A 13385-nucleotide genomic window follows, 5' to 3' on the forward strand; every position below is an offset into this window, starting at 1 on the left:
TAGGGAAATAACGAAAAGAATATCAAAGTGCAGTAAACTGTAAAATTAAGGTGGATAGGAATGCGTGTTTGGCGCGAGTGTAACGGAGGCCAGCTAGAAGTCGCTGTGTGAGTAAACCTCACTTCTCTGATCTCAAGAGATGCTCTAGCGACTGATGCTTGAGGTTGCAGCCTTTAGCCTCCTTATTAGGGCGTCCAACTCCCTCACCGGAGACTCAGGTTCGGGACCCGCGCAGAGTGGGGAGAGTAGGACATGGGTGAGGAGTTACATTGGTGCCGTGACCTGGATGGGAGTGAGGTTTAGGGGGGTGAGTGTAACGGAGGCCAGCTAGAAGTCGCTATGCAAATAAACCTCACTCCTCTGATCTCAAGAGATGCTCGAGGTTGCAGCCTTTAGCCTCCTTGTTAGAGCATCTGACTCCCAAGCCAGAGACCCACGTTCGGGACCCGCGCAGAGTGGGGCGAGTAGGACCTGTGTGAGGAGTTACATTGGTGCCGTGACCCGGATGGGAGTGAGGTTTAGGGGGGTGAGTGTGACGGAGGCCAGCTAGGAGTCGCTGTGCAAGTAAACCTCACTTCTCTGATCTCAAGAGATGCTCTAGCGACTGATGCTAGAGGTTGCAGCCTTTAGCCTCCTTATTAGAGCATCCGACTCCCTCGCCGGAGACTCAGGTTCGGGAGCCACGCAGAGTGGGGCGAGTAGGACCTGGTTGAGAGGTTACATGAGTGCTCTGTAAAAGAATGCGCAGGCGCATAGTCTTTCTTTACAAAGTGACATTGGCAACTACTAATACATATGGCAAGCCGTTTTGACTTTTATTCACATCTCAGGATATGAATTCTTGATATCAACAATTCAGTTCTTGATATCAGGAATTACATTTCCACTAGTAACAATGTTACTTCTTGATATCAACAATTCAATTATTGATATCAACAATTCAATTGTTGATATCAGGAATTACATTTCCACTAGTAACAATGTTAATTCTTGACATCAACATTTGAATTTCCACTAGTTAGAACTAGAATTATTGATATATGTAATTGTATTTTCACTAGTGAAATGTCACCATAGGCTGCCATTCAAATTCAATTGTTGATATCAAGAATTGTTTTCTTACTAGTTGAAATTCCAATTTCACATATCAGAAATACAATTCTTACTAGTAAAAATCATAATTTTTTATATCAATAATTACATTGCTACTAGTAAAATGCAAATTTTTGATATCAAGAATTCAATTGTCACTAGTTGAAATGTCAGTTCGTGATATCAACAACTGAATTGCTACTAGTAAAAATGTTCATTTTTGATATCTGAAAATGTATCTGATATCAATATAATTTCAGATATCTAAAATGGCTTTCTTACTAGTATCAATCACATTCATGATATCAGAAAATAACATTGTCACTAGTGAAAATCAAATTATTGATATCAAAAATTAACATTGTTACTAGTAGCAATTCAATAGTTGATATCAAGAACTGACATTTCAACTAGTGACAATTGAATAAATTATTGATATCAAAAATTAACATTGTTACTAGTAGCAATTCAATAGTTGATATCAAGAACTGACATTTCAACTAGTGACAATTGAATTCTTGATATCAAAAATTCACATTTTTACTAGTAAGAATTGTATTTTTGATATGAGAAATTAGAATTTCAACTAGTAAGAAATCAGTTCTTGTTATCAACAATTGAATTTGAATGGCAGCCTATGGTGACATTTCACTAGTGAAAATACAATTGCAGATATCAAGAATTCTGGTTTTTACTAGTGGAAATGTAATTCTTGATATCAAAAATGAACTTTGTTACTAGTGGAAATGTTAATTCTTGATATCAACAATTGTCACTGTTACTAGTAGAAATGTAATTCCTGATATCAAGAATTAGCATTTTAACTAGTGAAAACTGAATTGTTGATATCAAGAATTCATATCCTGAGAATGAATAAAAGTCAAACCGGCTTGCCATAAATACAGCGTTTTTAGTCATTTTTGCGGATCCGTGTGAACGGGGATAGTTTTGATAACATTGTCATCTGTACAAAGAAAAAAAAAATTCAATTTTTAGTACATCGTTGTCAGACTTAGACAGATACTGTAATTGTAGACAGACATGCAGAGACTGGACAGATAGACAAACATAGACAACAGCAGAGATAAGAGATAGACAGAAAAATCCACCTCAGTAGTGTGAAACTCATTGTTTAATCATCTGTATAACATCAATTTACATATTCCATAAACATCCCAACACATATAATGTGTGTTTTTGATGATAAATATTTTGTGCAAAAATGCAATTCATGGGGAAAAGAAGATAGAAAGAGAAAAGAAATCAGTTCCTGAACTACTATAAAAGTGCAGATACACAGTCAACAGTGCAGACATTTGAGTGCTTGGCTAACAACAACTGTTAGAAGTTACTTGCTGCAAATTTATAATGCGAACACACATGCTGCGATCTTTACAGTGACGTAAATCCTGAACAGTTTATTTTAAATCTTAACATGTCTGTAGTTGATTTAGTACTTTTAAATGGAATGTATGATGATCGATGGTTTCATTACTTTGAGAACAGTTAGTAAACTTCATAAGAGCTTCAGGCATAGCATGTTTCTTTACAGTATACTGTACTATATGGACAAATAATTGGAATAAATCTCAATACTACTCTGTATTCTTATTAAATAAACTCAATTTGGTCATAACAGACAAATGCTTTGGTGAATTTCAGTTCATACTCAGCATGAAGTACACAGTAAACAAATAAGGCCACCAAAACATGGCAATTCGTACCATAAGAAAACAACAATTAATGGACCATGTCCACTATCACAGACCCATAAATCACCTTGAGATATAGTACACAAGGAATGTTTGCGCTTCATATAGAGAAATGAGAAAAGTTACACAGACAAAGTTGGCACTTAAATGCAGAGAATAATACATATTCAGTGCATGTTACAGGGCACAAAACCATTCACAAATGATGATGAGCAAGAATCAATACAGCATCCTTCTCCTGCAGCACGGGTCCAAGGACACTAAAAACTTCACAAAAGCATCCATCATCTTGTATAGGACTTGTGAGGAGAGTTCATAAAAAATAATATTAGTTTAAGTTGCATAGTGTTAGAATATACAATCAAGTTTCGAACAGCGACGAAACAAACCAGTCTGATGTCTCCTCCGGATTTCCTTTTCGGTCTCAGAAGTGTCCATTATATAATAAGAAAGGTAAAGTCATTCCTGGTATATCTGCAAGATTTTCAGTTTATTTTAAGCCCGGTAATGCTGACAGGTTCTCTCACGTCCACACGTCCATGGGCACCATGGCTTCTTTTGATCCGATGGGTGGCAGAAGGTTCTGCTCGCTGAGGAACTGGAGTGGGAACTGGACCAGGAAGCCCCGAATCTTCTTCAGCTCCTCTTGAGCACGGGCAGGGTCCTCCTTCTCCAAACCAGGCTTTGAGAGGTAGCCATCCAACTCCAGAATTGCCCTAACATCGCTGGACGGCAAGCAGCGGAACACCTGGAGGAGATGTGTTTCAGTCAGAACATGTGAAAAGCAACTTATAGACAGACAGATAGATAGATAGATAGATAGATAGATAGATAGATAGATAGATAGATAGATAGATAGATAGATAGATAGATAGATAGATAGAAAGATGGATGGATGGATGGATGGATGGATGACCTTCTGGTAGATTGTTGCATTCCGGGCAGCTGTGGTCATCCACACCTCCTTGTAAAACTGGTCACTGATAGGGTCCATCACGTCAATGCTGGGGTCAGTGTTGGCACCTAGAATCATCCTATTGATATCAAAGGAAAGTAGAAGACATGTTTGAACCTTATTTGCATGTGTCTAAAAATGCTAAATTTAGACTTGACTTGAACGAGTCCTGAACTTGAAACACTCCAGCCGCAGACTCAATCCGAAGCGTCCGGCCTGATACTCCTGACCGTCCATGAGTGACTTCACGGTCTGGATATCCTCGTAAATGACGGCCACCTCACTGTCTCTCTTACCCAGCATGCTCCGGTCATTGATATTGGCAGAACCTGATGGATGCAATATAAATTTTTGATTATGATAAAATGAGAGAAAGTGCATTAAAAATCTAAATGATTGACATTTGGAATGCAATATTACATCTTAACAGAAGGAGGAGCCATTTTTCTCTGATATTTTTTAACATTTGTACTTAACAAGTTTCATGATTGCTGCATCATTCCTACTAGCACATGTGTATAGATGATAGTCATCATGTGTATTTCCTGTCTGCAAATTCCTATTTTTACTCACCAATGATGACGGTGTTGTCATCTGCAATAAGCATCTTGCTGTGCACATATATCAGTTCAGTCACCAGCCTTCCCTCCAGCTCAGCGTGGGTCCTCAGACCCCCAAATGAGATGTAATTCATCCAATGATCACCCACTGCAGAAGACAAAGAGAGAGAGAGCAAATAGGTTTATTTTTGTTTTTTTATAAATTAATGTTTCCTTTGATAATTACGCAGCTTGAAGGAATAGTTCAGCCAAAAACGAAAATTCTGTCATCATTGATATTTACTCAGAACATTTTGTCCATCCAATGCAAGTCCATAGGTTCCAAAACAACACTGGATGAACATTTTTTTTTTTTTTTTCATCTTTTGTTTACAGAATGTTTGGAATAAGGTTATTACAGTTAACTAAAATTAAGATCATAAAAACTATTTTTTTTAGTTTTTATGATCTATGATTAGTTTTTATGAATTTTTTTTTTTTACTTAAATTTATTTAACTTAATGCATAAAAAAAACACTAAAATTTAAATATAAATATTAAAAAGTATTTAGACATATTAACCCCCTCAAAAAACAAACAAACAAAAAAAACTAACAAAATTAAAATGAAAACAGAAAATATAAAAATAAAAACCAATTCCAACTATTAATATGATACTAAACACTGGTTTAGAGTGACAAAGGATGACAGAATTTTCATTTTTGGGTGAACCATCCCTTTAAAGGTCCCGTTTTTCGTGGTTTTTTGAAGCTTTGATTGTGTTTATAGTGTGCAATATAACATGTGTTCATGTTTCGCGTGTAAAAAAACACAGTATTTTTCACATAATTGACTTATCTGTATACCGCTGTTTCCACTGTCATAAAAACGGGCTGATGACTTCCTTGTTCTATGAAGTCCCTCCTTCAGAAATACGTAACGAGTTCTGATTGTGCCAGCGGTTCCTGTGTTGTGATTCGACAGCTCTGAGCGCACCTTGCCCGGAAAGGTCACGCCTCTTACCATAACGTGGAGATGCACGCGCTCAGTGTTATTGTAAACATGTCTTTAATTTTACCCTATCAATTTGAGCCGGAATCTGACCCGGTGATTGGACTGCGGGATGAAAATAACAGCGTTTCGACGACATGGCGACAAACACACTCTACAAACGCAACTCTTGTGTATTCCTGTGGGTGGAGGTTAGTCCAAAAACTGTTTTAGTGACGTCATTAAAGAAGGAAGTAGAGGGATGTAGTCCAAATTGGCCGTTTGATGTAGGCGACTTCTGTTAAATAAAATATCTCGCTTGGCATTGAACTTTGAGCTTTAAAATTTTACAGATTTTATTTATACTCTAACAACATTACACACTAACTAAAGTTTGAAACATGGGATCACGAAGAACAGGACCTTTAAGGGTTAAAAGCATTTGGAAAATGATTTACTCTAACTATTCAACAAGCATCCATTTTTTGTTTGCTTATATTGAAAAATATTGATTAATATCAGATAAAAGTCACACAAAATTATCTTCAACTTTATGCCTTAAAACTATTTTACACTGTTTTTGAAGCAATAACTATAATAATAATAATAATAATAATAATAATAATAATAATAATGAACTTTGCAACTTCAATAATAATTCCTTCCAGTAGAGCATTGCACTAGCAATGCAAAGGTCAAAGGTTTGATTCCCTGGGAAAACAAGAACGGCTAAAATGTGTTCCTTGAATGCATTATAAGTAGCTTTCGATAAAGGCGTCTGCCAAATGCCTAATTGCGATTATCACAGGCACAGAAATTCGGTTTGAATTAACCAAGCTGAATCTGAAAATCATTTCATATTTAAAGTCATATCATGTTAGTTCATTTTGACTCTGACATGACCGAATGTGGTGACGTCTAAGTGGCTGAGTCATTTCCAAATCGGACATTTCGTATATATTTTGACACTTGAATGAAAGTAAAAGAAAGTTCCTCTGAAACTATCTGCTGGTGTTACTGTCGTATAGTTTACTTTAGAGTCACTTTAGAAAAATAAGTGTTTTACTTACAGTTTAATCTCATATTTCTTAATTCTTAAAATACATTTTATATATAAATATATTTTTGTATATTTTTGTTTTGTATATTTTCTCAACCAGTTTTATTTGAGCAGGAGGATATGCAATTACACAGCACATAAACTCTTAACTGTGTTTATAACCACACTAGACTACTGCATTTTCATAGAACAAAGATATGTATCTGTGTTCGGGACACTGCGGGACTGCTCGGATTCAATGTATCTGCAACCAAACACCAATGCTGTGCTGGATAATTCAAGCACAAAAAGAAACTTCACTCCTTCCTCTCTCACGGCGGGGTAGTAGATGCAGGCCGAATGATTGTGACACTGCAACGTGTCTGACTGCAAGTAGATATTGCAAGATAAAAAACGCACATATTTCTACTTCTCCACAACAAGGCCTTTCACAACAAACCACTGAGTTTGTCTTTTACTATTAATTACATACCACAAGATGGCACTGTTGTGTTTTAATGTTCTTAAGGCTAACGTCCCCTAGAGGTCAAATTTTGGCTGGTTAGTGGTCCTGTTAGCCCCTGCTGGTAGATGACTTTACTACATCATCTGACTAAAAAAAGCATCTTATTCCAATGAAGGACATGCATTTTTTTGAAAACTACATATAAATTGCAAATATTTTGTGTTTTACAACAGCTGACCTTCTCTAAAGTATGAAAAAGAGAGATGTAGTAAACTTGTTTGAGAATACAAGACACAAAATTATCTATTATAATCCATTTGAACAGTTTTTGGGATGGGAAGCCTAAATGCTTTATAGGTAAAAGGTTAGCACAGCAGGAAATACTTGTTTTTTTGCTCTTGTCTGTTTGAGCCTCTCCTTTGAGACTGAAACCCAAACAAATCAACAAAGCCATTAATTTTTCAAAAAGGTAGAGACGGAAAACCACACAGGCCTTTGAGTGTCTGCACTGCATGGGTCTACCACAGGAACTTCACAGAACCCCCAGGAAGAACATCTGGTTAGGATACGAGTCAGATCATCTGAAGAATTTTAGACACACCCTATACAGATTAAACATTGATGGGTATTTATATATCTTTGTACTCACTTTCTTTCTTCAGCTGTGAGATAATGGAGCAGTCTCCTCTAATCATGGTCCTGCACAAAGATTGGAGTATTAAAAATGACACAATCGCAGAGATGACCAAATTTACAAATTCCTCCAATGGAACGGTCCCTGTTTATATGATAAATGATAACTTAATATCTTATAATATTATCTTGCAACTAATAATCTCTTACCTTTTATCAGTAAATGTAAGAATGTATTGGATTCAATTTCAAATTCAATTTGACCATATCAAATTTTTCTCGATTTTTGGAAATAAAAGACAATGCCGTCAAATTTCAGAATTTCAAACTTTCTGTAGTCCAAGAAGAGGGAAATAATTTTGTTTATATATATACACAATGAAATTAGTAAGATTTTGTTATATTTTTTAAAGTCTCTTATACTTGCCAAGCCTGAAAATGTTGATCAAAATACTAATAAAAATATTGAGTAAAAACAATAATATTGTGAAATCTTGTTACAATTTAAAATGAATGTTTTTTATTTTAATATATACTTTAAAATGTAGTTTATTCCTGTGATGTCAAAGCTGAATTCAGCACCATTACTCCAGTCTCCAGAGTCACAGGATCCTTCAGAAATCATTCTGATATGCTGATTTGGTGCTCAGAAATCAATTATCTTTATTATTTTTCTCAAGGATGCTTTGATGAATAGAATGTTCTTTTCTTCACTGTCACTTTTGATATACTGCATCCTTTACTGAATGAAGTATTTTATTGTATATATGTTTGTTTGTATATATTAATATTTAGTGTTACCTGTAATTGAAGTGCATGACTGCCTGTATGGCACTGCCACCACCAGTGTTGATATCCCCCTCAAACCCAGGAAGCAGTGGTGTCACCACATACACACGGTACTTTTTACCATCCCTGTGAACCACACAGAAAGAACAAAAGATTACTTTTGAAGTGAGATCAATATGAGAGATGCTTTGCCTAAGTAAGGACTTATACAGTCTATTTATCATGGCTGGATATTTTTTTTACAAATGAAGAATACATTTTTTTGTCTTTAGACAAACACTTGTCTCTATGTCCTATTGATTTACAAGTGTTTCATTAATAGTGTATCTTTGTGTGTTATAGGCGTGTGGACCAGATAAAAGACACAAGTTATTGACTGCAGCTCACCGATACGCTTTTATGATCCTCTTGGCGATGGCGTCTCCAATTTTATTGTGAACGACTTTGTTGTCAGCGCAGCTTATGAAGAACTGGTTCTGAAAGAGGAAATGCACAACATTAGGACATCCTGTGTTATTCTGTATAGACAGAAAAGCCATAGTCTCTGTGGTTTCATCAACACTGTGACAATTAGATGGGCATAATATGAAAAAAATTTAGAGAATTAAAAATAAGTCCTTTGTGCCACACACCTCTATGTAGATATAGTGTTCGCTGTGTTCAATCGCGTTGACGTAAGCCGTGTGAATCGACTCCTCGTGGTATTTTATACCTGCTGACCAGTCTGAGGCGGATCGTAACACCTGAGTAAAGAGAGAATTTGTATTATGAAAGCTGTACGTGGTGTTTGTCTGTAGGAGGTCTGATGAGAATATTGATGTTTGCATATAATTTTACCTGGACATTAGTCAGAGTGCAGCCAGGGACCTGATACTTGATCTCATTTGCAGTAGTATGAGATTTAGGAAGGAGGTACGGGTATGACAGGGATCTGTATTTGGGCTTCATGATCTGAAACAAGGTGGCAATGCAAATACAAACATATTTAAATTTGTTTATGATTTAAGTTAACAGCACAGGGGTTGACACTAAATATTTTTGGGAAGTACCTTGTGGCGTGGCATTTGAAACAAAACTAATTCCTTTTAAAATATTTTGCATGCAGCTTTGTACTAATATAAAAAAAGACTGGAATATCTGTACTTGTAAAATTATTTTAAATGACACACACACGCAAAGTATACACTTTTACATACATTTATCTTGAAGTAAAAAAAAAATTAAAAAAAAGTCCATGGACATATTATGTGTCAACTATCCACATACCAACAGAAAATTTTGGTAGACGGCATGAAGACATATGGTGCTGATTGATCTCCTCACCTTTGTGAAATTCCAGCGCTGAATAAAATGCCGTGCAACATCTCTGGCTGCTTTCCCATGAACCACTGAGGCAATGTCATGCCAAGGCATTCTAGGAGTTATGTGCCTGTCAATGAAATCTGGAAAAAGAGCATATTGTAGAAATAATTTTTAATTTAAATGTAAATAATTTGGAAAAAATAAAAATTAAAAACATGTTGATGGTAATTTTTTTTTTTTTTTTTTTTTTTTTTTTTACAAATGTACATAATATTACTTATAATTCATTATTATTAATTATGTTAATTTAAATACTTTAATTTTTTGTAATTGTACATAATGAATACTTTACTATTATTATTATTATTATTATTATTAATAATAATAATATATTTTATTTGTTGTATTTTATTTATATGAATAAAAAAATTATATAAAAACGTTAAATGCTGTAATCTTCAGAAAGCTTGACTTTAAATGCAATGATTCACCATCAAAAGGTTTATCCAACTGGATCCAGTCCTTATGCACAAAGTTGCAGTAATCTTTGCCGTGCCAGAAACGGGTGTTCCCCATCAGGCCAATAACATCCGCTTGCAGATCCTGTGTCGCTTCAGTCTCTGATAAGAGTGACAGATAAAAGAAATTCAACAACAAACAACAAAACAAATCAAAGAAAAACACAAACGAGAGTAGAACTTTATTCATAAAATCATGCATCAAACCAAAAACTACACCCAAAACAACTTTTTACAGAACACATGAAAAAAAAAAAAACAACAATCCATACTTTCTCACTGCTGAGTTACTATCGCATCAGTCCAAAATTAATACACATGCTTGGAATCTGCAAGCATTGGATTTTCTCTGTCTTACTCATCTGGAAGAGTCTGCAAGAATACAATCTGACTGTTGAATCACAGCAAACCACACAGTGCTCTGAGTGCCCCGAGTGTTTTGAGAGGTTGCCTGTTCGAAATGGATGACATTTGACTTCTAATAAAATAGTTCTTTACAACAAAATCGTTCGGAATCAGAATTAGAGGCAGCCTCTCAGAGTGCACACCCGAAACATCTCACCCAAGCCTGATTCTTACTCACCACTTGGGCACAAGCAGGAGGGCATGGACACCCTCAGCTCAATCCATTTAAGAGGGATCAAATTTTGGTGGCTGCAAATACTATTAGAATAACCTAAAGAAAAGGGTGCATCTTTACAACCTGGACAACCCTCTTTTAAAACGTGTGGTGTGGAAGTGGTGTGAGTAGAAAACTATGTATTTGAACACGAATATAGATTCTAGACAAAAATATTCATGAGCCATTTTAATATCACATCTATTCCTCAATATCTTAAGCCTCAACTAAAACCTTAAAGGTGCCCTAGAACTTTTTTTAAAAAGATGTAATATAAGTCTAAGGTGTCCCCTGAATGTGTCTGTGAAGTTTCAGCTCAAAATACCCCATAGATTTTTTTTTAATTCATTTTTTTAACTGCCTATTTTGGGGCATCATTATAAATGAGCCGATTCAGGGTGTGTGGCCCTTTAATTCCTCGTGCTACATGCCCCAAGAGCTCGTGCTTGCCTTAAACAACATAAAAAAGTTCACACAGCTAATATAACCCTCAAAATGGATCTTTACAAAGTGTTCGTCATGCAGCATGTCTAATCGCGTAAGTACAGTGTTTATTTGAATGTTTACATTTGATTCTGAATGAATTTGAGGCTGTGCTCCGTGGCTAACGGCTAATGCTACACTGTTGGAGAGATTTATAAAGAATGAAGTTGTGTTTATGAATTATACAGACTGCAAGTGTTTAAAAATGAAAATAGCGACGGATCTTGTCTCCGTGAATACAGTAATAAACGATGGTAACTTTAACCACATTTAACAGTACATTAGCAACATGCTAACGAAACATTTAGAAAGACAATTTACAAATATCACTAAAAATATCATGCTATCATGGATCATGTCAGTTATTATTGCTCCATCTGCCATTTTTCGCTATTGTTCTTGCTTGCTTAACTAGTCTGATGATTCGGCTGTGCACATTCACACGTTAATACTGGCTGCCCTTGTCTAATGCCTTTCATAATGTTGGGAACATGGGCTGGCATATGCAAATATTGGGGCCGTACACCCCGACTGTTACGTAACAGTCGGTGTTATGTTGAGATTCGCCTATTCTTTGGAGGTCTTTTAAACAAATGAGATTTATATAAGAAGGAGGAAACAATGGAGTTTGAGACTCACTGTATGTCATTTCCATGTACTGAACTCTTGTTATTTAACTATGCCAAGATAAATTCAATTTTTGAATCAAGGGCACCTTTAATAGTTCATGTTTTTCTGTACTTATGGTAAATACTGTAACATTGCATAAGATGGTCAGTCATATGAAACTGCTGCCAACGGGCATTACAAAATCAGCTGTGCTGTGTGATAACAGCTGAATGTGGGAGTTTAGGTCAGTAACGTGTCACTAGTCTGCATTCGAGAGCGTTCCAGAGGCGGGGGCGTACTCACTTTCTTCTGAGCTCTCAACGCTGCTCACACTGTCTGCAGGTGCCAGCCCGTGTTTCTGCAGATGCCTGCGGATGCTGAAACGGGCCTTCTTGGTCTTCCCATGTCCTTTTAGTTTTGGCTGGTCCAGTGTGTCCACAGGCAAACTTTTACCGTTAATGTGCACTGCGCTGGGCCCATTTGATGGAGCGGCCATAGCAGGAGAGGCTTCAGATGCGTTCTGTGACAAATAATAAGACATGTTCGAACTAAGCATATCCCTCATATCATATCTGCCTCCATTTAGTTATGAACGTCCAACTTCCTATGATCTAATCAATTCCCGGCAGACAAAATCAGTCCTGCTCTATATTTTTTCTCATTCTAGAAGCTAGTTTCACTAGGGTATATGTCGCAATATGGAAGAACTAGTTGATTAGTTGAAGAACCAAACATAAAATTAAAAAAAATGACAAAACACAACAAAATTACTAAAACTGAAAATATAAAAATATAATTTAATATATGAATAAATACAGTAATAATATATAAATAATAATAAAAAACATAAAACATAAGAATATGAGGTCCAAACCTCTGCAGACACAGCAAGAGACCTGGTGACACTTCCTATGTCGGTCAGCCGATGCTCCCGATCATCCCAGCGTCCGTACGCCAAGTCAATGCCTCCCACGAAAGCCACTGATTGGTCAATAACTATAATCTTCTCATGATGCGCCCACAGGTACACGGAAGAGGATACGTGGTCAGGGTGCCTCATTACCTGAGAAAAAAAGTTTATTATTGGCGGGTCCTTCCTTCTCTGTTTCTTTGGTGTGGCGCAGTGGTTAAAGATCGCAAAATGGATGCAAATGCGACAAAAACTACAATTTTGCGGCTAATCTTGTTGTCATTGGTGAGAGGAAGGAAAACTTTGTGTCCATATGCAGCTGTCAGACATCATATTATTAGAGTGTGAGTTCAATAATAAACAGAGCAGTTGTTTTAATGAGTCATAAAGTTCAAACTGAGTATATTCCCCATATCAGATCTGCCTCCATTTAGTTAGCAACGCCCAACTTCCTATGATCTAATAAATTCCTGGCAGACAAAATCAGTCCCACTCAGTGAATCATTTAGAGCTTTACTACTGACTCCTTCACTGAACCGTCACTTATTTTCCGATTATGTCACCTCAGTGTAATTTAAAGCTGCAGTCCGTAGTTTTGCCTCTTTGTCGCCATCTCTGTTTGAAACCTGCAGTTTCAGTTGTTTGCAGAATTATTATCTGTACGTGCACTGTGCCTCGGCACGGCTCCTCAGCGTGGATGAATCTAATGTTTGCTGTCAATCACTGCAC

At 36.3% G+C, this 13385-nt stretch overlaps 1 protein-coding gene across 3 annotated transcripts in view; it reads right to left on the bottom strand.

The window, feature by feature from the left end:
• Window positions 1-2206: 2206 nt before the first annotated feature.
• The window catches only part of pld1b (phospholipase D1b), a 35848-nt gene continuing 24669 nt past the window's right edge, over window positions 2207-13385 (bottom strand). For all 3 annotated transcript variants that reach the window (XM_048174428.1, XM_048174426.1, XM_048174427.1), the window contains exons 14-26: window positions 12621-12809; window positions 12050-12266; window positions 10009-10137; window positions 9539-9657; window positions 9053-9166; window positions 8848-8958; window positions 8603-8691; window positions 8228-8341; window positions 7443-7492; window positions 4333-4467; window positions 3935-4088; window positions 3721-3838; window positions 2207-3552 (exon numbers count right to left, since the gene is read on the bottom strand). In XM_048174428.1, the coding sequence (XP_048030385.1) occupies window positions 3328-3552; window positions 3721-3838; window positions 3935-4088; window positions 4333-4467; window positions 7443-7492; window positions 8228-8341; window positions 8603-8691; window positions 8848-8958; window positions 9053-9166; window positions 9539-9657; window positions 10009-10137; window positions 12050-12266; window positions 12621-12809 (1764 nt within the window). In that variant the 3' untranslated portion in view covers window positions 2207-3327. The remainder of the gene's footprint in view (window positions 3553-3720; window positions 3839-3934; window positions 4089-4332; window positions 4468-7442; window positions 7493-8227; window positions 8342-8602; window positions 8692-8847; window positions 8959-9052; window positions 9167-9538; window positions 9658-10008; window positions 10138-12049; window positions 12267-12620; window positions 12810-13385) is intronic.

The sequence above is a fragment of the Megalobrama amblycephala genome, linkage group LG22 (assembly GCF_018812025.1).
Source record: "Megalobrama amblycephala isolate DHTTF-2021 linkage group LG22, ASM1881202v1, whole genome shotgun sequence".
Lineage (NCBI taxonomy): Eukaryota > Metazoa > Chordata > Actinopteri > Cypriniformes > Xenocyprididae > Megalobrama > Megalobrama amblycephala.